Source organism: Oreochromis niloticus, linkage group LG17, assembly GCF_001858045.2.
Source record: "Oreochromis niloticus isolate F11D_XX linkage group LG17, O_niloticus_UMD_NMBU, whole genome shotgun sequence".
NCBI classification, from domain to species: domain Eukaryota; kingdom Metazoa; phylum Chordata; class Actinopteri; order Cichliformes; family Cichlidae; genus Oreochromis; species Oreochromis niloticus.
The window spans coordinates 14,437,637-14,465,054 of NC_031981.2; the positions used below are offsets into that span (position 1 = coordinate 14,437,637).

The following is a 27,418-nucleotide window of genomic DNA, read 5'->3' on the forward strand; positions in this document are numbered from 1 at the left end:
GATTTATACTGCAAGGTAAAGATCCTCTGGCACTGGAGTAAAAACCTCAGCAATCAGATTGTTCTTTATGAGCTGCATTTGGGGACGGTGGGGAGGAAGGATCTCCTCCAACAGGAAAAGACCTGAGGTTTAATCAGCGTCAGGGAGGGGCTATTATATACGGCAGCTGGTTGGGAGGTGAGAGGAAAGAGAAACTTAGTAAGGACAAAACAAACTATGGGAAACAACAGAAACAAGCAATAGTGGCATATATTACAACACTAGTGAAAAGAGGAGGGTAGAGAAGAAATGCAGAATCACCTGATCCAGCTATAACTATATACTCCATCAAAAATGACAGTTTGAAGCCTAACCTTAAAAGTAGAGAGGGTGTCTCCTCCCGAATCCAAACTGGGAGCTGGTTCCAGAGGAGAGGAGCCTGAAAGCTGAAGGTTCTGCCTCCCATTATACTTTAACAAACTCATGAGAACCACAAAGAAGACCGCAGCCTGGAGGCAACTGAAGGAGCCCCTGCAGTCAGCTGGTGGAGTAACTTATCAATTTTTTTTAAAGTTGTTTGGTTGGGGGGTTTTCCCCTTATTTAACATATTTATTTATAGATGTAACAGTATGGAACGCCAGCACAAATGAGCAGGAAAATAGTGCTGGAAAGCAAGAAAGTAAAGGAGGTGAGGATAAACACATGCCTGAGGGTGGCTTTGTGGGGACACCACTTCCTGCTTTCATGCTGTCTGATCTGCCATTTTTAGGTAAGATTATAAGTAATTTAATATAAGATCAATCTTTCCAGACATTCTCATGTCGTAACACTGTATCTAATATGATACTACAGGTATTTTTCAGAATTATGTTTCATGATGCTCACTACAGTTATAAAGTCAGTGCGCTGATCATTTAATTAAACCTGTGATCAGATATATATGTTATCATAAGAAATATTTCAAAGGGATTTTTAAAAAATCATTTCTTCAGGTGAAATAAAGTGTTTAAAAAAGTTTCTCTTCTTTGAGTCATAAATACTTTATATCTGAAATTTGAGACAAAAAAATTATTTGTTTATGTTAAGAGAAAGAAAATCTACAAGAGAGAAGAAGAAGAAAAGAGAGGAAGAAGGTTGACTAAGGACAATTCTCCATTTAAGTATATTATTTATCGTGCACGGCTGCTTAAGATGTTCTAGAGCACCATTTGAATATTACAAAAGGCTATTTATAGAGAGATCATCGGGTATCATCTGGTCTCTAGATACTACTCTGAAGAAGTGAGTCTCTAACCCTGATAAGATGACTAATTTTTTTCTATTAGCAGTGTTGTTGCCATGTTATCTGCCCATTATTTGATGTGCCAGGCTTCACAGGGTTAATTCCGCTTTACTTCAGTGGATTACTGCATTGCCAGCACAGTAAAACATGAAATTACCATTAAAATATGTATGAAAAAGCAAAATTAATCTGTCTGTGAATTCAATCTCTTTCATTCTGTCTTGACCAAACAGGCGTAAAGTCTCCAGAGTGACCAGAGAGGTATGAGAGTAATCGAGCTCATCTCCTCTCCGTGGTGGAGAGTTGCTCTCAGGAGTCCAATGTGAAATTCAGCTCATTACTCCTCATCCCCTGCAGTGAGTGCTGCCATTCTGAATGAGGCCTTCAGTTAAGAACCTTGTTTGGAACATTTCTGAACAGGCGACATGCTCGATTTTTTTTGTGATTTTTTTTAAGTCGACCTCAAACATCAGGAGCCTTTAAAACCTGGATCACTCAGCTGCTTTCTGCCAATATAAATGTCACAGTCAGCTTTTAGTCTGCGTCGTTTCAAAACATCACTCATTTGAAGACTCAAACTGAGCTGACACGAGTCCTCGGTGGAGGATTTCATAATATTTTTCATTATTCATGACAGCGATTGTGTGCAGGCAGCTACTTTCTCCTCTGCGGCTGAGATGAGGGGGCTTTATCAAACAGGAGATGAAGAGGCTGACCCTGTTGCTGCATGTTTTTACTGTTTTAGCTGCACGCCATCTGTAGGATTGTTGCATCTGCGTGGCATGAAGATGAACGATTGCTCGCAGCCTTCTTTTTTAGACAGTTTTGGGGATAAAAGGAAAAAAAACAATGTTTGTCTGAGCGTTTCCAGCTTTGGAGATAACAGCAGAAGACAGAAGTTACACATTATCTGAAGCTTAGATTCAGAACATGTTTGAAAGCAGGAAAAAACAGTATTTACTATTAAAGATGGCATCTAACAGGATAGCAGTGGGATCAGTTAGTGAGGTAAAGAGGGACATACATTCTAATTCTTTAGTACCCTCATGCAAAGACTGAACCGTGTGTATTTGGCTTTAGTTCACATATATGTTGACTTTTGTGGCATCAAACCTCTGTCTACCAGAGCCTGGAGCCTGGAACAACACTGCATATCTTGAGGCTTTCAGATGAGAGTCAGAAAGACAAACCCGGTGTCTCTTTGATCTCCTGTATTTGGCTCTGTGGGAGATTTAAGGCTTGCCGTTGAGATGGCGTGCGCTTCATCTTATTCTATTAATATTACAGCTGAAAGCCTACAGGAGCAGGTCGTTTACACAGGAGACTGTGCACTGTACCAAATCCTCTGATATAAATAAGAGGAAGTAATCACTAATGTAGTGGTGAGGACATGGTGAAACTTTTAAGTTTCAGCAACTATTTCCTAAAATGCTGTTTACAGAAAGCTCTTTTGAGTTGAAAGGTGATTTTGGACATTTTGTTTGGGTCTTTTCAGCGATCGTGTTCTTGGTTTGATTTTTGTGTTCAAGTTGTTTTTCACTTGAAAAAACAAAAGTGCTGTCACAGTCCTGTGTTCTTGTGTTTTCTTTGCTGAAGAACAATGAGTACAGATCGTATGAAATTAAATAAATCCTATTTTATTTTGATTCCTCTGCTGGAGAGAGATCCTAAACTGTAACTTGTTTAGAATTACTGTGACCAGTACTGAAGCAAAGTGAAGTATAATGAACTTTAAAAGCATACTTTCATTAATTAATATAGCTTATAATCTTGATTTAGAGAGCTTATATGAATGTATGCCAACACTTCGACAAGAAGCAGATTTTATTTTATTTTAAATCTATTTATTAAGACAAAAAAGCCAAACCAAGCAAGTACAATGAAAAAAATCACTGATAAAGTAACCATTTCTTTGATTTTACTTTCAAAAAATAAAACCAAGAAACCCTAACTCACATGCACACAATCCTCATACATAAATAAAAGCTAATAATGTAATTTTATGAATTTTATGAGACAAAAACAAGTCAATAACTATAGGATTGAGCAAAATGGGATGATGGGGAATGAGATCACTGTAAATATGTGTGTATAATTCAACGTATCTTCCGCTAAATGAAATAATAAAGTGTGAATGTCTGTCCCGCCTGAAATATCTCCACCTGTGCCTTCCTTTGTCAACACCTGTGTTTGTGCCTAATGTTCTGCTTTATCATTTGTCTCTTTGCACAACCTCTTCCCCAACTTCACTTTAAGATGAATGAAGGAATGATGAGCTGATGTCTTTTTAGACGGAGCTTTTGCCATTGGACTAGGGACTAGGACGTGAGGGGAGGAATCAAGGTTGTGCAAGAGGCAGGAGAGAGGAATCAAAGCAATAAAATGGTAATAAAGTGAGACATCCTTGCCTCTGAGCCTTCAGTTAAATGGTCGGATATACTGGCAGGAAATGTGTTCAAGTACTCTCTGCAGGGTGGCAGATTTCTGTCAGCATATAACTGTGAAGGGGTGCTGCATTACTCAAATGTCTGGAAACCTGCAAGAGATAGATTACGGATGAATGGCAAAACTGTTGCATCAAGATATCTTGACTTGCAGCCCCTAGCAGGGCTCAATCACCCAACATTATGTATCCTACAGCTTCCATTAATCCTCTCTTTTAAACTTCAGCTGTCAGCGTTCCCTTTTGCATAACATTTTGGTGATGATCAGAATTTAAAGCCAACATGTCTCTGTTTAAAATGAGTCCAAGATGTAGCCCGGCAAAAGGTCCCGTTCAGCCCAGCAAAGGTAAAAACACCTCGGTAAAGGACACACCTGTGTATCCTCGATTAAGGCCAGCCTCCACTGTCCTCCAGAGGTATTGAGACAACCTTCAATGTGCCACATTGAGATTGATGTTTGGGTTAAAGGGAGAAGGACATAGAAAAGCTGCAGGTGTTTCTCCTGTTTCTGTTTTGGATTTTGCTGGTTTTGTTACCCTCCTTTTGACTTTTGTGTATTATTTTACTTTCTGGCTAACCAATTAAAGCTTTTTTCCCCCTCATTTTGTTTGTTCTTGCATCCTTTCTCCTGGATCATGACAAACGCTGCTGGAAAAAGAAAAAATGCATCAAGCAGCAGCTTTGAGCATGTCAAAATAAAAAAAATACTTAAATTATCTCCTTCTCACCCTCAGTAGAAAAAACATGAAATGTTTTCTTGTGAATTTCACTCTTTACATACTCGAATCTTTGTCTTTCTGTCTTGTTTGGATGACGTGCTGAACTCTGTGTTGACACGATCACAAGCTGAGTGGGGAATATATTTGTGAATGCGATCGGACGCCAAATGAGTGGAAGCTCATTAGGAAAAAATGCCTAATGAATGCTTTATAACCACCCTGCAGAAAAAGACAGATCTCTGAAGTTCCTGTATTTGTGCTGTCTAATACAGATAATATAAAGAAATGAATTGCCAACAAACACAGCGCTGCTTTAATTCCCTGACGCTGAGGAAATTGATCTCCAAACTCAGGAAGGCAGCGGGGGAAGTCAATACCCTCATTGCCTCCTGGGAATTGTAGGCATTACAAATGGATTAGAGTGCTTTTACATCAATAGTGGTTATCATTACGGTAGCCTGTTGCTGCTGTGAGGAGGAAGGCTGGTTGTGTAGTTCATCTCTGAGTAACAAAGACTACACATGTCACTACTGTACCATCAACTTCTCATGTTCACTGCTTAGAGATGATGACCCTGATGCTAGGATGAGAAAAGCATGTGGAAGCAATGTGCTGCCTTTTGTTTCGAAGCATCATCTTGTTTTTTCTTCCTCTTTTTATTTGTTGGATCACTTCTTAATTCTTCCTGCAGTTCAGTTGAGATAACGACAAAATCTGAAATCTGCACACCGTGACAAAAAGAAAGCAATTAAGGAAACAGTCTGTTAAAATCACAGGAAAACATGTGGAACTGCTGGATGAGAAACAAAAATCTGAATCCATTTCTGGAAAACGCATACAGTCCTGTGCAAAAGTCTCAAGTCACCCATTATTTCTTTATGTTTTGTTTCCAAATATCCCAAAGAGCTATTGGCTGAAAATTTGGCATATCTCTGCATGATGTTCAATATGTCTTTATAAAACTGAGGAAACTGGATAAGTGGAGAACAAAAGAAGAAGTGACATGCTTAAAAAGACTGTCTACAGCAGATGAACATTATCTGAAAGTCATGTCCTTGAGAAACAGGAAAAAATCCAGACACAGGCACCTGTCCTTTCAGCCGATCATCTACTGATCACTGAAGCCTCAACAGAAATGGTGTCAGTGGAAGGGTCGCTGTCAAGAAGCCAATATTAAGCAAGAGAAGAGAAGAGAAATCAAAATGAAATCATGCAGTACCATCTGGAAAGCATCTGATTGGCAACAGCTTCATTTTTCAGCATGACAGTGATCCCAAACACACTGTAAAAGCACACCTGGATAGAAAAACACACAGTGGAATGCATCAGTCATGGATTGGCCTCCCCAGAGCCCGGACCTCAAAACAGTGTGGAGTCATCTTGACAGAATAAGGAAGAAAATTATAAACAAAATGTGTTTAGAATTTTACATTAAGCTTAATTGTGTGTTTTAAAGTAGCTTGTTTTGTGCCTTGTAAAGGTGACCCAGTGCATAGGTTTATTAATTATAAAGTCTTTAAAATGTAAATTTAATGGGTCTTACTGTGCTAGCACAGCTGCACATAAGTGACTCTGTGAATGTATTTTCCCTTCATTTTTATGATGTTGTTGTTTGTTTTTCTTTTAATGAAATGCCAAAGTGAGCAACCAGTTAACCTAACAAGCCTGTGTTTGGACTGTGGGAGGAGAAGCCATGCAGTTACAGGGAGAACATGCAAAGTAAACACAGACAGGCCCCAAACGACCAATATTTTTTTAATCCAGTGCCTTCTTTTGTAAAATAATCAAATGCTTTGTCGCTAGTCCTTAACTCATTTTAATTTCTGTAGCATTTATTTTCCCCTTTGGACTCCTATAACTAAACATCATAAATCATAAATATATCTGCTCCTTCATATCATCCCCTGGGCATAGTTTCCTCTTTTTGATTTAGTTTTAAATGTTTCAATAAATATACACTGACAGGACTGTATCATCTCTGTCAGCCTGTCCCGATTCTTCACTGAAGCTTCGTGATAAAATAAAATATTTATACCAAAGACCATCCACCCATCTTTTTTAACCTCTTATCTGGTATAGGGAGCTTATCCCAGCAGTCATATGGCGATAGGCAGGGTACACCCTGGACTAGTTACCACAGAGAGACACAATCACACACTCTCACATCAGCACCAATTTAGAGTCACCAATTAACCTAACATGCATGTTCCTGGACTTCATTAGTAAATCCCTGCAGGCACAGGGAGAACAAACCCGCTTCAAGATGCTTTTGTGTGTTATATTATACACATTTCCCTAAAAGGAGGGCTTCAGCATAAATTTGAAATAAAGTAATGTGGATTTGGGGTGTGCAGTGGATGTAGTTCATATCAAGAAGGTTCTGGGTGGCTGCCTGTGCCTGCGTGGGCTCTCTCCAGCTTCCTCCCACAGTGCAGAGACATGAATGTTGGGATAATTGGCGATTCTAATTTGGCAGTAGGTGTGGATTTGAGTGACAGCAGTTATCTGTCTCTTCCTGTTATCCCTGCGATGGATAGATAGATATATAGATAGCCTGCCTCTTGCCAAATGTCAGCTGGGATAGGCTTCAGCCCCCCCACAATGCTTGTTGGCTAGGCTGTTAGGAAAATTGATGGATGGACTAATGGGAATTCAATCAATATATTATTAAAGTCATTTAGATATATGGATACATTGGTAGAAAATATAGGAATGAATGACAAAAGTCCAAAATTGCACACCACAATTTCAATTAATCCTTTCTTTTAAAGTTCCGTTGTTAAAACTGGCTCTTACTTAAAATTTTAGTGACGATCAGGGATATTTAACGCCATAGATATGTCTGCCTTAGGCTGCTAAATTATAGGTAAAAATCAGTGGATTGCCCCTTTATCTTTAGCCCAGCAGTGTGCAAAATGCAGCCCAGCAAAGGTCAGATTCAACCCACATGACGGCCTTTTTTAAAAAGTTTTTTTTTAATGATGAAAAACCCTGCTACTCCCAGTTTAACTACACAGGAATTAAAATTCATCATTCATCATAAAAAAATCTACTCGTGAAGGTTTTGTGCCTTTCTGAAAAGGCCAAACTGTCTCTCTATGAGACACAAATGAGCATAAGCATGCACACACAAACCCTCCCAGATCCTCTGACTTAGCTTTTGGCAGCAGTGTCACAATTACTACAGACCTCACAGCCTCTTAGATGACTTCGCTGCCTCAACCGACTGTGAGAGCGAGTGTGAGAGTGAGTGTGCGATTGTGAAAACAACTCCTCACTGGAAGCAGAAGTGTTGTTAGATGACTCTACTCTGTAACAGCTCACTGTGTCAACGTCAGCCGTGCAAGCAGACGGCTAATGAAGGCAGCCCGAGTCACCACATGGTGCCGGGTGACATGTGCTGGCATCTTCGTGCCTCCTTCACCAACTTTGTTTGGTGTCTCTGCACTCCAGAGGATGCATCTCCTTTTAAGAGGGAATAAATATTCATTGTGAATTCTTCTTCAGCTCAACAAACAGGAAGAAGAACAACATAAAAAGTAAACAAATGTAAATGTCATCGGCTTAAAAATTCTCATCTGTCAACCTGATGAGAGCTGATGGCTCTTGGAATGAAGCCTTTTTCCATAGCACATTGCTGTGGGCTATATATATATAATAATCATTCTTCGGTCACCCAGTCATTTGCTCATGAAGGCATCACTGCCATGCAGAAATGCACCATGAGGACTCATATATGCCAAATCCTTGTAGGCAGGCCACTTTAATCCAAAATAAATGTGAGTTATTCTTTTTTACCCCCATAAGACATATTTGAGAACAATCGCCATAGCAAAATGCTTTCACATTAAACGCTTTGATAAAAAAAAAATAATAGATGCTGGACTTAATTGTGTGTGACACACAGACTTTAAGCCAAACTACAGGCTAGTGAGGTCATAGACAAAGTTAAAGTTGAATGTCCACCATAAACTGGCAGACTTAAGGCCCACACTGGCTGAGGAGAGGATGCGATACCAGAATGTAGCCAAATTTCTGTCCTTGATGACTGCATTAAGATTGAATAAAGAACTCAATGGCAGACAGTTACCTGTCTTTAAATACAGAAGAAAAACTGAACTTTCTGGAATTGATTCTTCCTCTGCCCGAGCAAATCACCCCTGGATCGCTTACAGATGAGGCTGCTCACCAGGTCATCTAAAATCCCCCATGTGACACCAATTCTGTCCTCTTTACACCAACTCCCTATTAGGTTTAAGGTTTTTCTCTCTCCGAGCTCTTCATGGTCAGATGCTTCCCGAAATTAGTAAACGCCTACATCCATACGTAACTACGGGGTGTATGAAGTGAGCTGATCGATGCTTCTTAGAGGTACTTCGGTCCAGGTTAACGACCAAAGAAGATTGTGTTTTTGAGCTTGTGGCCTCCAAGTTGTGGGATTTGTTTCCAGTTGTATTGTTGTAGCTTATTTTATCCTATATGTATATAGAGATTTCAACACTTTTGTTCTTGAAATCGCTTTATACATTAACTTTACTTACACCTGCCTCTTCTTTTCTGTGCAATGTAGCTTTGTCCACCAAATATGGTGGACAAATTTGGGTTACCTTTGGAAAAAAAAAAATTCACAGTTAAGTACACCAGCCTGTAGATCCACCTTTAGCATCAATAACTGGAAGTGATCGTTTCTGTGTGACTTTATCAGTCTCTCACATTGTTAAAGAGGAATTTTTTTCCAATATGTTTTTTGGCTGTTTATTTTCTTCCTTAACAAAGGTAGTGGAGTTCAGCGAGTTTTTCCTCAAAGCAGACTTGATGGGAAATCATGGAATGCACAATAAGTGAATGTGTGTGCTCTGTCTTTTACATTAATTCTAGTCAGTGACATTCATAATTTGACCAATCATAAATCAAAGTGTGATATCCTGGTTGAATTTCCCAGCTTAAAGGTCAGTTTATGCAGTTTATTTACTATACCTAAAGGGTAAAATGTGCATAAAGCCCTACATCACCTCCCCAGACCACAGTGTACACTGAATAACATGTATTAATACACAGCAATGTGTAACACTGACATCTAATATCACTTGTCTATCACTGTGTCCTCCTGCTCCAGGTACGTGTCTGATTCTGGGCTGCATGATCTACCCAGACGGCTGGGACAGCGACGAGGTGAAAAGGATGTGCGGCGAACAGACGGACAAGTACACACTAGGCGCCTGCTCGGTGCGCTGGGCCTACATCCTGGCCATCATGGGCATCCTGGATGCTCTCATCCTCTCTTTTCTGGCCTTCGTCTTAGGAAACCGCCAGGACAGTCTGATGTCTGAGGAGCTGCTGGGAGACAGTAAGAAGGCACCTGTACACGTTTCCTCTTTGGGGCAGTTTTTATGGTGTTATGGTATGGTATAGGATTATGGTATGGTATAGTATACTGTATACTGTATACTGATATCGATATGTATACTGATACCAAATCCAATATTCCAGTATGTCAGCCGATTACATTTTCTTTCAGACAAACAAAAACACAATCAAATTTCCCTTTTTTGTTTTCATAACTTATTTGTTATGTGTCGTTATTTATTTACTCATTTATGCTTTTTTCTGCTTGAATCTGCACTTTGTGGTGTTTGTGTTTGTGCCCTTTCAAATAAATGATTCAAACAGGGAAGCTGCAGAGTGCCCTCTGGTGGATAAACTATGCCGCATCAACACTCATAACATGGTTAAAGGGTGTTTCTCCTGTCTCTCTAATTTTTACATTTTCATACAAATGCAGAGGCCAATAAATTGACAAATCGGTAATATTGGCTGATAATATGAGCCTGCTGGTAATTCGGTTCAGATGAATAAGTGTTTACGTGTTACGCACACTTATGCAACCTGCTCAAAAATAAGCTGGAAAAGTTTTCCTGTGATTGAACATCTAAGTCCTGCAGAAAGTCGTTACCCGTTCTTCGTCAGATTTGTGTCGTCATTGCGAATGCAATTTCTAAGAATAAATAAATAAATATCTTTATTACCTTCCAAACCCATTTTATAGTAATTGAGGCAGTTGGGTATACAGCAAACAAATAAAGGCTGCAGTGCAATTATACCTGAAATGAGATCCGGGCTGTTTTCAAAGGAAAACAAAAGAGGTGCCACTGAACTTATTAAAAAATCAATTTGACTGCTGGACTAAAAGAATAAGCAGCAGGTCCCACCAAGATTTTATTCCACTTCTGGCCTGGGGGATGTTTCATAAGTATTCAAAGTCTCAGGTGAAGTCAAAGCCTTTTGTTTGTTTTGTCAAGCCTGGAGACATTAAACCTGTGACTTCAGTCCTCACTTCTTTTGCTGTGTTTTTCTGCTTAACTGGCCTTTCTGTTAAAGCTTCTCACATCAAAGACATCATGTTTCCCCACATCCCAGCAGCAGCTTTAAATAAAGAAAATGCCTTTTATTTGCTTGCATGATTTCACATGCACGAGCTCTTAATTTGCATACATTAGACGGGATGTTATACACCACCTGCTCGGCTGGTTTTGTTTGCTCCTGTTACCAGTGAGATTTTTCTTTCTTTGACTGGGCTCAATGACAACTACGCTCGGACCCAAAGAGGATGATTTAAAACCGCGAGGAGGCTGGAAGGAGACAGGAATGCAGATGAAGGAGGACAGAGATGAAAAGCAATCGGAGATGGGCAGAAAGAGAAAGACGGGCGACTGAATGGAAGAATGCACCAATAGCAAGGGTTAATTGAAGCCTGGGGATGCTGGACAGAGTCATGAATTACTAATGGCTGTTTACACAGCTTGCTGCCAGCCTGTCTAAATGAATCACAGCCACCCTATCAGCCGGGACACAGTTGCCTGTTAGCTCATATAAGCAAAGTGACTGAGAGGAAGAAGCCATTATCAACCTAGAGACCGGAGAGTGAGGACAAGACAGGGAGAGGGATAATGAGGCGAGGAGGAGGACGATGAGAGAGGGAGAGAGGCAAATGTAGATGAAATATGATCCCCAAAGTGAAAATGGGGGATTCATCAAACAGCAGATGAAGTGTAAATGGGATGTTTTTCTTATCTCGTCACTCAGGAGGATAGATTGTGACACCTGTCCAAGTTTGAAACCTGAGGAAATCAGATGAGGGGGAGGTGGGCTAATTGCATGATGTTTGAATCTGTACGGGCAGAAATTTTATGCAATACTGCCGCCTGCTGGTTATGAAAACTTCTTCATACTTTCCACTCACATCCCTTTTTTCTTCCACCCCGGCAGAGAGCGGTAATAACGCCATATAACGTCTGCTGATGCCAAAGCAGCAACACACACACAGGTAAGTGTCTCATTGTAGAGCACAAGATCATTCAAATAAAAATAATAATGTCTTTCCTCATTACAAAAACATTTTATCCCACTCTTTTTTCCCCTTCTTAAGCCCACTAAAACCTAAAAGCCTAATTTACTGATTGAGGTGAAATAAAGGTTTTCATGGCAATTAAAGTAAGACTATGAACTTTAAAGCATTCTGCCTCTCTTACAAATCAATACCCGAATTCATGAGTAATAAAATGAGTCAATAAACTTGGGGTTTTTTGAGCCTGTACTGGCTAATGTTAGAAAGCTGTCTAGATACAGCAGATGTGTTGCTGTATTACTCAGTTAATTTACTGACTTCATTTTCTAACTGTGGTCCCTCTCGCCTCATGAGTCAGTTCGCCTATTGACTGTGCCTTTAAACTTTAAAGACACCTCAATCTCCTCGATCGGCTGCTTTAAAGTTTAAAGCAGCTGAAAGTTTAAAGCAGTTGATTGAAGTGCAAACAGTGGCCGCAGCTCATGAGGGGTAGCAGTCTTACTTTTTAAGCTACAACCACCACCACCGTCGCCACAAGCAGTAAGAAATAATAATCTATTAATAATAAAGTAATAATATATTTTTGACAGCCTGTCACGTTATGTTCAAACTCTTGCATTACCCGCCTCTGCAACCCCTACTTGCCTTACAGTAATAGTGTGAGAGCATTTGGTGTTTAACTGCTGATTGTCTGCACCTGTTAAAGTGTGGATAACGGCATACCTGAGACTGGCTTCTCATATGTAGTAATTTGAAATGTAGTACTCTGAAAAAAGAGAGGCGAGTTTTATGTTTTTGTTTTAAATCCATTACTCAGTATCTAATTTTAATCTCTTAGAACACCCAAACAGATTATCTGAGTAGTTTTCGGTTCTGGTTTATTGGTTTTAGTCAGTGATGGGATTGGTAATGTGCTTAACGAGCACAAATGAACTCACTTGTACAACTCAGAACTGATTCAGTGTGCTGTATTTCCAGGCCAGTGGTGTCAGAGCACTAAAAGAACAGTGTACACGACTCTGCCTTGTACATCCATGAGAGCACCATCTCTGAGCTGACTGTTCTTGGTGGAAATGTGATTGGATAGAGGTTCTGAGATGAGGCACTTCAAACTGTACTTCTGCCATTCTTGTGGCAAAACCTTACCCCATGGCTGTGCCCACACCCACAGCGCCAGATCATGGAAGGGCTTTCCGGATCAGGAGCATGCCCAGACACTTACCTGACTTGTATTTAGCCCCGATATGTCTCCTGCTGGGGCAGCATAGTGAGGCAGTAAGCTTTGTTTCCTCACATAGAGAAGGTCCTCGGTTTGAATCCACCAGTCAATTGGGGCCGTACCCATGGGTGCTCTAGCTTCCTTCCAGAGTTCAAAGATAGGCATCGGTAAGGTTAAGAGTGCCCCAGCTGGCACTCTTAATTGAATAAGATAATGGAGCTTCCCTCTCATATATCCATTCAGAAATGTGCAGTACTGTGAGCACCCCTTCACTTCTTTAGGTTCTACAGCAACTTATTGAATAATGTGCAGACATGCATGGAAACTGAGTATATAAGGCAAAAGTAGAGTTTGTACAACTCTAATGAGCTTGAAAGTCAATATTTGGTGTTACTGTCTTTTTTCTTCAACACAGCCCAAACTCTCTTTGCCAAGTTTTCTTGTAATTTCTTTAAGTAGTTATCAGGAATAGTTCTCCAGGCTTTATGAAGGACGCTCAAAGCTCTTTTTGGGATGTTGGCTGCCTTTTCTTCTGTTTTCTGTCCAGATAATCCCGCACTGCTTCAGCAATATAGAGGTCTGGGTTCTGGGGAGGACAATAAGTGTTTCATTGTGTGTGTTTTTCTCTCCTGGTATGTCTAAGGAGCTTGGAAAGAAAACAACTGGACTTCTTTAAGTTTCACGAACATGTTTCACCTCTCATCCAAGAGGGTTCTTCAGTTCTGAACTGAAGGAGCCTCTTCACTCTTTATAAGTCAATGTTGAGTGGTTCAACCAACAACAACAAAAAGACTTTCCACTGAAAATGGTCAGGTACAATCACTGGACTGAAAACTTTTAAAGACCTTCAGAAAGCTTGGAGAACTAATACTCAGAACCACTTTTTAAAAAATTACAACAATTTTGAGGTGACTCAAGACTTAGGACTGTGAATTATAGTGTTTATCTATAAAAATCTTAAAAAATAAACTATTTCTTTTTTTGTGACTCGTAAAATAACATTTCTAAAAACGCTGGTGTCTGTCTCCATTTTATGTTGCAGCATATGAGCCAAATGTTAACATTAAATCCAGGACACCAGAATTTGCCAACCTCAGGCATGCTGTTATCCACCCCTTGTCAGGTGCAGACAATCAGTAATTAAACTCAGGCAACACTCTCAGACTGCAGGCGAGCACGGGTGCTTTTTATCATACCTCTATACGGCCACACTAACCTGTGAGTTAAGCCACATTTAGTAATCAATAGTCAATAGAGAAATGATGAGAAATGATGCATGTTTTAACAATGTCACGTCAGCTTCTATTTAAACCAAAAATTTTACATACATGATTTAAAAAAGAAGCTATTTTGTAAATTAGTTTAAAGCAAACTTTCCCAAAATGAGATGTATAGACTCACATGAACCCTGTTCTCCAACCTCTGTTTTACATAACAGTTGCTCCATTCTCTCCTCTTGTGTTTATCTTCTCTGTCATGCTATGAACACCAGAGCTGAGAGGCCACAACAACATTAAGCATTCACTTTAGTTGCATTAACACTGAAGCTGGCAATGTGACAACTTTCCTTGGGGTTTATATGCTTTAGAAGCACAGGCTGTAAATAAAAGATGGGCACGGTCATTGCGATCTCACCCAGTTGTTTAGCTCCTGTTGTGCAGTCTCGAGCTGAATGTTTTTTACTGGCACCATCTTGGCAGTTTTTGCAACCATACTTCACAAGCGAGAGGTGGATCTAACTGAGAAACGGAAGGATGCAGCACGCTCACAGGGTAGAAATTTGGTAAAGCACGCCCTGATGCAAAACGGACAATATATAGGAAATATTAAGGGCTTGGACACCACAAGCTCACCATCTACACACATACATGTAAAGCAGAGCCCACAATAATGTTATAACATCAGAACTGGCTGAGTTCACCCAAATCTTCCCACATGGTTCTTAACTGGAAACCAACCAGTACGAAATAAACAAAAAAATTACTAATCACAACCCCTCCTGTCATTTACCCTCCAGCTTTCTTACCCACTGCTTCTGATGAGAAAGAGCCAAGTTTAATTGTTGTGTTTACAAGCAGTTGCCAATTATTTTTCTTGCATTATCACATCATGTGCTTAAATTATTTTCTATAATAAATAGATGATGTGGGCCCAAGACCTACTCTTGGATTTAAAGAGAGAAAGATTTTATTCAACTTTATTTATATATCTCAAAACCATAGCAACAGTCACTAGTCAATATTGGAAGCTAAAGATCGCACAATAAAAGAGAGTAAACCCCAACAATTAAACGACCTCCTTTGAGCAAACAATTGGGAAAAGTGGGAAGGAAAAACTCCCTTTTAACAGGAAGAAACCTCTGACAGAGCGATTTTCAGAGAGGGGCAAAATCATGAAAAGCAAAGAGGTTTTAGGCTGTTTACTGGACTTGATCAGCCATGTGCACACTAGAGGAAACAGCTGATATGTATTTATCATCATGGTTCCAAACTATGTTAATGTCAGCTGATTCTACATTATTTTTCTCAGTGTCTGCAGGTCTTACCGCCTAGATGTAAAGTCACTTCAGGATCCAGCTTTCCTCTCCTAGTCAACCTTGGAGCTTGGATGCAGAACTGATGAGTGGAGAATCAACATCAAAGAAGAAGAAGGACAAGAGGAAGTCTGGAAGAAGCCACACAACCTCATTATGGAGACTAGGAGACCTTTTGTCCTCCCTGAAAGCTCCTTCTGTAAAATAGTCCTCAGTTGCATCTCAAACTGCTAAGTTTTGCAGGATAAATACTTTAAAAGACTTTGCCCGTCCTGGTAGGTTCATCATCACACCTGAGCTGTTCTGGAAGCCAGGATGGCCGCCAGTGCAGAGGTTTGGCTGAAAAAAAAATTAAACAAAGTGAGAAAGACATGGCACATCAGCTCCAGGACACAGTTTGGACGAATACCACGGAGTGGCGTCTGCTCAAATCGAATTAAATCCAAACGCATTAACAAGACTTTGACCGACACAAATAAGGACTTAACAGACTTGAGGTCAAGGCTGTCAGATCCTCTTTCTTATCACGTCGACAAACTTCCTGCATAGGACTCCAGCTTTGACACAGTTTGACCTTTTAATTTAAACACGAGCATTGTCTGCAGAGATGTGAAGGACTGGAGAGAATGACAGGCTGGATAAGCGAACAGGAAGAACACAGCTGTTTTCTTATAATTAAATGTTTGATGTGATAGAATCAAATGGTAGTAATTAGAAGTTTTTACTGGTGAGGACTGTGCAAAAACAGAGTAAAATATAAGTGTACTAAAAAGGCGAAAACATTGGTTATATAAAGTCTATAATCTGTGTATAGCTGTATGTTGATTGTGTCCCTGTGCTTTGTCTTAACTTTGAATTGTACATTTTGAAATGTCATTTTATTGTACCATTAATAGTATGTGCCATAGAGTATCTTGTAATCTGGCAGTATTGTGAGGAACTAAAAAGGGAGTAAGTGCTGGACCTGAACTGTGGATAGGTTTTGTATTGTTGTATCTTTCTTATTTTTGTTTCCTGTCATCCTTCGCTGTCTCACAACAAGAAAAGAAAGAAAGAAAGAAATGAGTCTAACTTACAATAAATGTGTTAATGGAAAGAACAAAAGAACTTAACAGGTTATGTGTTTTTGTTTTGGTGCTGAGGTTAGGTGCCTTTTAACACTGAGTCAGGTTGGTAGGCTACCAGTTTGGCCCACTCAGAGGGCCAAACTACTTATACCCATCTGAAAAATGTATCTTACACATATCTGTTTTTCTACACCCATTGGGTTTAACAAATAAATAACAGTTGTGGTCAGAAGTTTACGTACAGTCATCTTGGGCATGAATTTTCTCTAAAACATAAACAGGCAAAGATCTGGCTTTTAAGCCTAGTCCACAAATTTCCAACTGGATGAGGTCGTAGCTTTGGGAAGGCCATTCAGGAAGCTTAAACAACTGGAGAATCATCGGTTCAAGCAAATGCCTGTAAGTCCAAGTTATTCACGTGTCTCACCGGTATGCTAAGGTCAGGAAAAAGATGCAAACTGTCACCCTCAGATGAACTGGTTAGGATGCTCAGGAAGCAACAAGGCTCAAGACTGCAATGAACTGGAAACTGCTGGAACACCAGCATCAGTGTGCACAGTGAAGGAGGTTCTATATCATTATGGACTGAAAGCATCCTGACCAAGAAGGAAGCCCCTGCTCCAAAATCAAAAACTTCAGCCTTGACTGAAATTTGCAGATGTTCACACGGACAAGCCAAATGCTGTCTGGAGAATGGTTTCATGGCCAGATTTGAAATTAAAGATGTATGCTGCACAATCTTTCCAGTGTCGCAAAAGAGCAGTTCAAGTAAATCATTAAAAACCCCAAATTACCATGACATTCATGCCCATGATAGGTATTTGCAATTGTCAGATCACAACTGCATAAGTGCTTCATTGAGGACTTTTAGAGATGCTGTTTGCTGGAAACTGTTGCCCTTACTCTCTGCCAGGCTTGCTAACAAGTGCTACACCTGTTTCTGTGACCCCCTGACATTATGTGACCTGAGGTAAGTATTTACTCACTGTTCTTGACACCTGTTGACCAAGCACTAGCACTTATTCTGTATAATAAAAAACTATAATCTGACCATGACCTACATTGTAGCCTGCTAAATATGTCTTTAGAGAAATCATTTTCCATTAACATACTTACCAGCTATCAAATACTTACAGATTGGAAAACATGGTACTCATAACAAAAATGGCTTCATAAGACATCACATACTCTATTCTTACCAAGACTCTGTTTTCCCTCTTTCTCCTTGAATAAAAATATAGGTTTAGCACTTGAGCAAGATGCACTTCTTTTCCACTGCATGTGTGCCTTTACTGGCCTTTTTTCCAGATCACCGAGTGAAGTAAAAAGCATAATAAAGCACTCCTAAAGAAAGTACTCCCCCTATAATAGGTTTTCTCGCAATCTTTAGCGAGTAAACACAATTAATAAGTGGAGATTTATCAGTTTTACATTACATCTGTAGGTGCATACCATCCTCAGCTCGTATGTCTCACTTCTCCTAGAATTTTCTTCAATTGTAAATTCAGATAATTGAATAGGTAATTGCTACTATGTTCATACAGTAAAGTCAAGAAGCACTTCATAATACAGCCTATGACCTGTAGTGTGATTTACCCACATTTCAGTACATGAAAACAATCTGAAGACCTTAAAGGAAATATGAAAAAAATTATATTTAAGTATTTTTAAGTGATGATTATTTTCAGATTATTTCTGCACAGAAGTAGATGTGAGCTGGTTTAAGTTGGTTTTTGGAGGGGAAAAACACTCTGATAGTGTAGAAGTCTTTAAAAACTATAAAAAAAATAAATAAATAAAAAAAAATAAAAATGTATGTATCAAATATGATCCACTAGGCATTAGGGGGTTAAGCCTCTTCACACTGACCTATGAATTATTCAAGCAAAATAAAGCTATCTAGTGCCAAAACTGTAGAGTCTATCATGGAACAAAAGACAGCCAACATCCAAAGAAAAGCTTGAAATGACCTTCAAGAAGCCTGGCAAACAGTTCCTGAAGACTACTTAAAACACAAGAAAGCTTGGCTAAGATAGTTCAGCCTGTGTTGAAGAACAAAGAGTGTTTTTTTTGCCTTATGTGCTACATTTTTCCATTTTTGTTTGCAAATGTTTCAGTAAATCACTAGTAAAATATTTATATAGATAAAAAAATGAGGGGTTGCTTGAGATTTTTTTCACTGTACTGTAATAACCTATAATAACCACTGTGATAATACATCAAGTATAGTTTTTGCCTCTTTTCTTTTAAAATATTAATATTTTAAAAGTACTCTTGCTTGTAAAAAAGTAACAGTATAATTAGCATTTCCTTATCAAAAATAAATAAATAAATTGGAAATGTTGGGAAATAACACTACATTGTCAGCTGTCATAACTGATAGATATACAGTAAGTAATATAAATACTTAATTTAATACTAATACTGCATGGTGGTATAAATTTGGTAACATCACTATCAAAATAAAAAAGACTTATTTTAAAAATACATTGAGCTGCTATGCTGCTGGCACATTATGGCTTCTGCACCTTTCTGAACAGAAACGAGAATTCCTGTTACGTCACTGTTACCACAGCAAGCTGAAGGAGTCCTGATTGTTTGCCTTGCCACCCAAGGACACCCAATCAACATTCCTGATCCAAAAGGTCCACATACCACTTTTAAAATAATAATAATGACAATAACAGAAAGGATTAAATATTTATCTGGGTTGCTATACAGATGCAACCCTGCAGCACATTATGAAAGATATATTTTTTTAAATAAAAAACTCCACATTTTCTTAGAACACATGATGGTTTGCCAGAATCTCTTCAAGCCAGTCCAAAAGTCTTTTTCCGTGGCCTGTAAGAACTCCTCGCACACCTGAGTTTTTGCTTCAGCCACTACCCAAGCTGCGTTCCAGTTAGCCTTTTGGTAGTTATCGGCTGCCTCTGAAGTCCCCGAAGCTAACCAAGCCCGCTAGGACAGTCTTGCTCAGGCACCAACCACCTTGCAGCTGCAGCTCAGTGCGGCACCTTCATGGAGGTGAAGGGGGCCCTGAACATGGTCCGTTTTGACTCAATGTCCCCAGTCTTCCTCTGAATGTACTTGAAGTTCATTGAAGGCGAGGGTTGAAGATCTCGTGGACCAGGGCCTCTGCCAGGCCTTTCTCCGCCACCTGATCCAATTCATCACCACTTGACAGATCATTCGACAGCTCAACACCTCTCTTCACCCAAGGGTCCAGAACATATGGCCACAGATCTGATGATATGCTTCCAAAATTGACGCCCTGTGGTCTAGAGTATCCTATTGCCACGTGCAATTATCTACAGCCTCATGTTCAAACATGCAGTACAGAACACCGCTTGTGTTCAGATCTGGCAATATGAAGTCTAAGTTTGATTATAGTTCATTGATCCATGTTCCTACTTGCATCTATGGTCACACACTCTGAGCAGTCTAATTGAAAGAATGAGGTTAATATAGGTGGATATAAGCAGTGAAAATGAGCTAGGGTGGCTAGGTTCAGCATTAGAAATAGAATAGGAGGGACTTAGAGTACACACCTCAATATCAACAGAAGTCAGCTTGGGTGGTTAGGGCATCAGACCAGGATGCTTCCTAGGTGAGGTTTTCCAGGCATGTCCTACTTGGAGAAGGCTAGCCTGGGAACACCTCCCCCAGATGAGCTAGAGGTAGCTGGGGAGAATGAGGCTTGTTCTTTTCTTTTCTTTTAGGCTCCTTTCCACATGACCCAAGCCCAGATAAGTGGGAGAAAATGGATGGATTGATGGATAACTATTGAAAGATCTTAAAGTTTCACAAAGTTGTAAAAAATAACAGAATTGCTTTTATATCCTTTTTTTTGTGATGGGTAATGACTTGTAGGTCTAGATGTGCAGCAAACTGAGAACTCACATGTGAGTACTGGTTGTCACCCTCACTTCCAAAACACTGTGAAGGGCAGAGGCAGCATCATGATCATTAAGGGGGGGAATATAATCTTTGGCATGCACACCAGCTACTTGATTAAAATCAAGACATGTGCAAGGCCATCTGCTCACATGAATCCTAACAGCCTTCAGGGGGCTGTACACCTCTTAGAGGGAAGATTAGTCTCTTTGTTAGAGGAAGTTATGAGTCATTATTGGCTATTTTGTTTCAACCAGAGACTAAAGCCTAATCACTATAGTGCCTCATGAGGCCGTAATGCTCGTTATACACTCAAGGCAAAATTGGATGGATGGATGAATATAGACGGTGTTGCTATTATTGGAACCGCTACAAGGGCAGGACAAGGGCAGGATGACTTCAGAGTAAAGCCACACTGTGCCCTAAATCAGAAGGGTCCATCCTCTATATGGTGACCTTTTTCATGACATCTCAGCTCCATGTGATCTCACTTGGGTCAGTTTCTCTTATTCTTAACTTTACTTTGAGCTAATAAACATTTACTCTCTGGAGGACAAAGCCATCCCCACACGCTAACATTAGGTGTGTAAAGAAATGATCGTTAGACCTTCCTCAAGGGAGTCCCTTTCCTTATTTTTGGTCATATATATATGTGCTGGAGGCTTTAGACTGCTATAAATGTTCAGTATCAGACATTTTTTCCACTCTTTGACAAATGTCATTATTGCCAATAAGGCCATCTACTCCTGATCCACACCTTTTATTTGCAAGTGACAGCCAATCAAAAGAAAGTTAGCTTACAGGGAGAGGAGGGGTGATGCAACAACACCCACTACAAGAAAAATAAGGATTAATTTGAAGTGTGAATGATGCACAGCTACTCTAAAAAGGCTCTTCCACACCGGATGTGTGATATTTCATGCATTAGACATATTTTTGGATTCTACTTTGGACCTACTCTTAATGCAGCTGTACAGACTGTGTTATGTTGCTGGATGAATTTGAAGCCAATTGGACCACTGCATTTGGCAACAAGTGCACACTTAGATGAAAACGTGCATCAGTACTGAATATACAATGATCTGGAAATGGTAAAATACCATCATTTAAACTCAGACACACAGCTAGACGCTGCTCCGGGTCAGCTGGAGTTGGTGGTTCCAGCTCTGCCTACATGAGCTCAGACTACCCCACTGACATGCTGAAATATGTATGAAAGCGGTTGTGATTCAGCTTCACCTACTGGATCAAATCATGAAATTCTCCCTGCTGCTGCCTTCTCCTGAGATGAAGGATAAACCCAAAATCTTAGTGTCTTAATTTTTTCTTGCTTAGAAACATCAGGACCAGCTAATAATGGCTTGATGTTGACTTGCCCGCCCCCACTGCATTTCTATACTTATTATACAAGTTTGGATCTTTGTGTCACTGCTCTGTGTATAATGACCTTAAAGATGAGGGTTTTAAACCTAAACCCCATATGAAATGTTAAGCACGATGGTTGTTGTCAGTGGTACTGGTACAGTTGACAACACTGCCAATACAGATGCACCTGTGGTATGAATTTGAAAAGAATTACATTGCCACGTTTGAATGATCTCAGTCACAAGATTTTCAGAAAACCTGACTTTTGACCTTGAGGTCAAGGTCACCAGGAATCAAACTTATCTGAGAGCTTTGTTGGCTGCACCTATTGCATGATTTTGAAAATCCTACTTCGCTTTATTCTTATTTTCACAAACTTGGACGTCCACGACAACAATACCCCATCCGCCTTTTACACCAGAGAGGTATAAAGGAGGACTACCCCCAATTTTATTAACTTCACCTTTGTCTTTGCTCTGTTTTAGCTCCACATTTTGAGGCCTTTACATCAAACACGTTGCCAAAAAAACAAAGTCCACTTTAAGCACTAAATAACATCTTCAAATTTGCCTTTTGTCTAACTAGCAGTTAAATACCTACAGATATCAATTTTACAATGATATGAATTTTTAAAAAAAAGTTTTCTATTAATTCTGTTCCACCTCTGATTTTCACTTCTAATATTGTTCCTTTTTCTATGCTGCAGAAAAAGGATGTACCCTCAACATATCTATACAATTAAACAACTTGCCAAAGATTATTATTTAAATTTAATTTACAAGGAAACTCATTTTGGGGAAAATAATGGCACACAGTTAACCCCAATCAAGTTTTATTCCTATAACTATAGTCCAACTTTAAAGATTTCCTAGTACGTTCCAATGTTTAACTAGTAACAGTGTTTGGATATTGATTATAAATGTGCTGTAGGTGGACAGTATTACTACCTCTCAGTTTTCTGCTGTCTTTGGATGATTTCAATCTCAGCGGATATTTGTCAAAGCAGGTGGCAGCAAAGACGACAGCACAAATGTTCCCCCCAGACAAATGTCACGACAAGTAGTGTAAAACTGTCATTACAGTGATTTATTATAATGAACCATGAAAATAGCCAACCAGTGCAGTGTCTGTGAGTCTCTCCCCTCCACACAAACATACACTCACACACACAAATGATTTAAAAAAAAAGTTGAATAGTCGAGGTGGGAGGGTGGAGGGGGTTAAAATAAAATAAAAATAATGCTACAGTCACAGAAACATTCAGCTTTGCCAAGAAGAGCGTTTGTATTTACAACAATATTTAAAAAAACAAAAACAAAACAAAAAAAATAAACAGTATGGGAGCAAATTGTACAAGCATAGAAAAAAAAAAAAAAGCGAATATTTACAACCTGTTCTTGGTGAAAGCTGGAGTAACCACCTATACATTAAATTACATTTTCTACAAATAACCATTGATATTCAAAAATAAACCGCTAACACCCTACCTGTGGGCCAGACCACCGAGCCTACCTCAGAAGACACTCGTTTTTACATGAAATCTCACACACGCTTTGCTTATCTAAGCAGCCACACACACTGAAACACACTCACACACACACACAAACGAGTGCGGCCTCCTGTGGCAGTGAGGCAGGTTTCCCCGAAACTGGTCTTTTTTTTTTCTTTTTTTTTTTCTTCTGAATCTGCAGCGGTGAACAGATATTTGTTGTCAGACAGAGGAATAAAAAAAATAATTGTCTTTTTTTCTTCTTCTCTATACAAAAAGAGCTTTCTCTGCGCTATAATGAACCACTAGATTAAAACAAATAAATGGTGTATAGAGATGACAACAGATGAGTGAGAGGAGGAAGTAACATGTGTAACTGACAAAGGGGAAAGGAAGAGGAAGGATATAGGCTGGAATGTCCATTGATAAACAAAGTGCCTTACAACGGGAGTCCAAACAAGACACAGAACAAAGATCCTTCCTCTCCATCACAGGAAGGGTATTATAAAAACAAACATGGAGGCCAGAGAGAAAAGGGCTATGAGCACCGGGGAGAATCGTCTATCTTTATTTTTATAGTCTGTCTTGAAGATTTATTTCACTGTCCATTTTTTGTTAAAATTTTCTGTCTTTTTTTTGTTTTTCTTAAAAAGTACCCTTTTATCCCACAATCAGCTGTTTTTCCACTGGCCATGTGTACAGGTACATAGAAAACATATCTACAGCGTATGGTACATGCCCCCTCACGATGAGTTCTCAGGGGCTGCCAGACACCAGCGGCACGAAGGGGAGGGTCAGTGCCACCCTGTGCTCAGGTACCCCGAGCTGTGGAAGGGGGTTGAGGATGCAGGAGCTCCACGAGTCCCAGAAGGCATCTGGGAGGCAGCGGCCTGAGACTGGCCTTGTTGAGTCTGTTGGGGAGGAGGTGGGGGAGGTGGAGGCAGTCCAGTCTGCTGAAGGGGTGGGGGGTAGGAGGATGGGGGTACTGAAGAGTTCGCTGCAGCACCAGGGTGCATCAGTGCTGGCTGAAACCCCCCTAAGTTCTGATAGTGGTGGGATTGCATTGGGGTGTTGGTAGAGGGGGCTGGAGGAGGCGGAGGAGGTGGTGGCGGAGGGGTAAGTGACAACAGGGTGCCTCCTGAAGGAGGCGGCTGCTGCTGTTGGGAGGTCTGACCCTGTGGGGGAGGAGGGGGAGGAGGTGCAGTTGTCATCATAAGCTGATGTTGCTGGATGGGAGGTGGCTGCAGGTTGACGTGTAGCAGGGTGGGGCCAGGCATCGGGTGTGGAGGCGGAGGAGGTGGCGGCGGAGGAGCAGCTGAGCTCTGATAGTGCACGCTGTGGGGAAGAGTCTGCATCAGGGGCTGTGAGCCTGGAGGATAGGGCGGCGTGACAGAGGGTTTAAACCCAGGGAAAGGTCCGGCAGGTGAGGGGCTCTGGCTTGGAAAATAGGCTGTGGAAACAGGCGGTGCTGGCGGTGGAGGGGGTGGTGGTGGTGGAGTGTTCTGTGTATTATACTGTGGGAAAGCACTGGGCCCAGTCTGAGTCTGGGGCTGTGGTTGGTTCTGAGTTTGGGCAGAGAACAGCGCCCTCTGGCTGCGATAGGGCGAACCCTGAGCCTGAGGCTTTGGAGAGTGGAGGAGGGATGATCCAGGGTAGTGGACTGGTGAGGAGGGTAACGGAGTGGGGTGCAGCTTTGTCGGTGTTAGCGGGGCCGATTTGGGTCCTGTCGGCTTGCTTGTCGGCTGGCTGGTCAGATTTGGCGTCCGAGGTTGGCCATCGCCATCTTCCTCCTTCGATCGCCGACCAGAAGGTTGGACAAGAGGGCCAGGAGAACAGGGCTGCAGAGGAGACAGACAAAAGTAAGCTGAGATGAGTCAAATTAATCAATTAAACTTTGTTTAACAGCAAACATGACTAAAATTAATTAAATTTAATAAAATAAATCATAATAAAAATAAACTGGCAATAAAACTGGTGATGATAGCCTGACGTCAACTCACTGTGTGGGTCGGGGTCTTCTGGACACTCGGAGATGCACACTCCCTCATCGAAGGCGTATCTCCACCTTCTGTCTCACCATCTAAAAAATACAAAACAGATCATCATTTAAAAAAAAGAAACATGACAAATGTAAACAGCTCTGATGGAGACAGATCTGGTTGTATGACCTTTCATGCATGGTTTAAAATGCTTGCAACACATTGATAGTAAAAAGCAAAAACAGATACAAACAGATTGTTTAATTCAGGTTATGAGAAAACAAATTACTTTATTATTCCAGGATTTCCTGCACACGGTTCAAACCAGCTGCCTTCATATTGCAAAAAGAATTCCAACTTCTCCCTTCCAACTCATGTTACTCTCACAAAGAAACAAAGCACTCACCACCACTTCACTCACAAAGTTAAAAAAAAAAAAGGAAATAGGGTAACTACACTGTTCATGTACTACAGCAGCGCACCTCTCAAACTGCTACAGGTATTTTGGGTGCTGGTTCCTTGAAAAATGTCAGTAAACATGATCAACTACCATTACGAAAGGCTTAAGGGCACTTCTTTACATGCATGAGGACTTTCTGCCCATGGCAGGCTGTAACATATAGGGCTTGCTTCTCCATCCTCACACCATACGATTTCCATTTTCTTACCTGTATCTTTATCTTTGCTGAGCAGCAGAGCTCGGTGGTAGCTGCGCTCTCGGGCCTGCTCTACAGAAGTCGACGATGTCCTGAAGTGAAACATCAATAAGAAGACTTTATGTACTAAGGTTTGCTACCATGAATGCAGAGCTTTTTTTTTTTTTTCCTGTTTATACATTTATCTGTAGTTATCATTTCAACACATTAAAGCACACACCACTGTCCTTCTCCTCCCTCCTTCTCTTCGGTGGACTCTGCCTCCTCGTTTGTCTGTGGCTCTCTTAAAGCTGCGGTGGTGTTCGAGAGAGCCGTGGAAGCAGGAGGTAGAGGAGGCTCGCTGGTGGTCTCTAGAGAGACAGAGAAGGCGTCCACAGCTAGAGGCGGCACAGTGGAAACGGGAGAGCTGCACTCGGTCTTGGAGCCGCTGCGACGGGCTTCGCGCTGACGCTTACGGTATTCTAGAAGGGAAACCTGGGAGGAAGCAGAACCACAAAAAACATTAAGTCAAACCAGTAGAGGGCAGCATTTGAAGAATAATAATTCAACCTTTGGAAGCATCAATACTTCTGGAGTCCCGCTGCAAACCTCATTTGTTCACAATGTATTGGTACTCTCTCTGCATATTATATAAGTAACTAATTATTTTTTCAGACTGTTAACTAATTAACTGTTTGGTTAAAATGTCTGGGGGCAAAATGCATTTACAATCTCATTAAGGGCCATCTAGTGTTTTCAGATTGCTTCTTTTCCATCTCTACAGGTCAGTAATCTCACCTTTTTCTTCTGTGGGGGGTTCTGTGCCGAGCCTCCTCCGTCGCCAGCGCTGTCCCCATTCAGCGAGCGTGAGAAGCTGAGAGAACTTCCCTCCTCAGAGCCGGGGTGAAAGAGCTGCCCTTGGCCTTCGCTAAACGAGGGCTGAGAGCCAACCAGTGACCCCGTTCCTGCTGAGGGTCCTGCTGCAGCCTCGGGTCTGAAGGGGGCTGCCAGAGGCTCCAGAGTGTGGGAGGGGGTGAGGTCCCTTAAGTTTGAGTTGACTGGAGAGAAGTTCAGGCCAGCTGGTCCAGTCGGGCCCCTCTCTGGGCTTTTTATCCAGCCAGAATAAGAGGAAGCACATGTTTCTGTAGACAAGGGAGCCTCACTGGTGCCTTCTACACCCCCACTATCAGGCCTGTCCTCTCCACAGTCCACCGACTCAGCAGGTGGAGGCTGTGGGCTCTCTGGAACTGACACCTTGGCTTCTGACGGGAGTCCATCTGAACTAGGAACCCTGATGCAGGGAGAGGACGCCAACGAAGGAGGACGATCGGCCTGCGTGAGAAGCAAGGCGTGAATACACAACATGAACACTGATGAGGCATAACACTAAGAACATGTCTGCCTAACAGACTTAAATTGACATTATGTTTTGGATTACTGGTTGATGTTTGGATGTAGCTGCAC

General features: G+C 40.9%; 2 protein-coding genes across 9 annotated transcripts in view; one reads left to right on the forward strand and one right to left on the reverse strand.

Moving 5' to 3' along the window:
• The window catches only part of lhfpl3 (LHFPL tetraspan subfamily member 3), a 54,459-nt gene extending 37,641 nt beyond the window's left edge, over positions 1-16,818 (forward strand). The window contains exons 2-4 of the mRNA XM_005456665.4: positions 9,542-9,772; positions 11,692-11,749; positions 15,519-16,818. Of these exons, the coding sequence (XP_005456722.1) occupies positions 9,542-9,772; positions 11,692-11,714 (254 nt within the window). The 3' untranslated portion in view covers positions 11,715-11,749; positions 15,519-16,818. The remainder of the gene's footprint in view (positions 1-9,541; positions 9,773-11,691; positions 11,750-15,518) is intronic.
• Positions 16,819-23,505: 6,687 nt separating this feature from the next.
• Positions 23,506-27,418, reverse strand: part of kmt2e (lysine (K)-specific methyltransferase 2E) — a 28,413-nt gene continuing 24,500 nt past the window's right edge. For all 8 annotated transcript variants that reach the window (XM_019346648.2, XM_019346651.2, XM_019346650.2 and 5 more), the window contains 5 exons: positions 26,753-27,286; positions 26,196-26,449; positions 25,988-26,067; positions 25,341-25,420; positions 23,506-25,178 (listed from right to left, as the gene is read on the reverse strand). In XM_019346648.2, the coding sequence (XP_019202193.1) occupies positions 24,135-25,178; positions 25,341-25,420; positions 25,988-26,067; positions 26,196-26,449; positions 26,753-27,286 (1,992 nt within the window). In that variant the 3' untranslated portion in view covers positions 23,506-24,134. The remainder of the gene's footprint in view (positions 25,179-25,340; positions 25,421-25,987; positions 26,068-26,195; positions 26,450-26,752; positions 27,287-27,418) is intronic.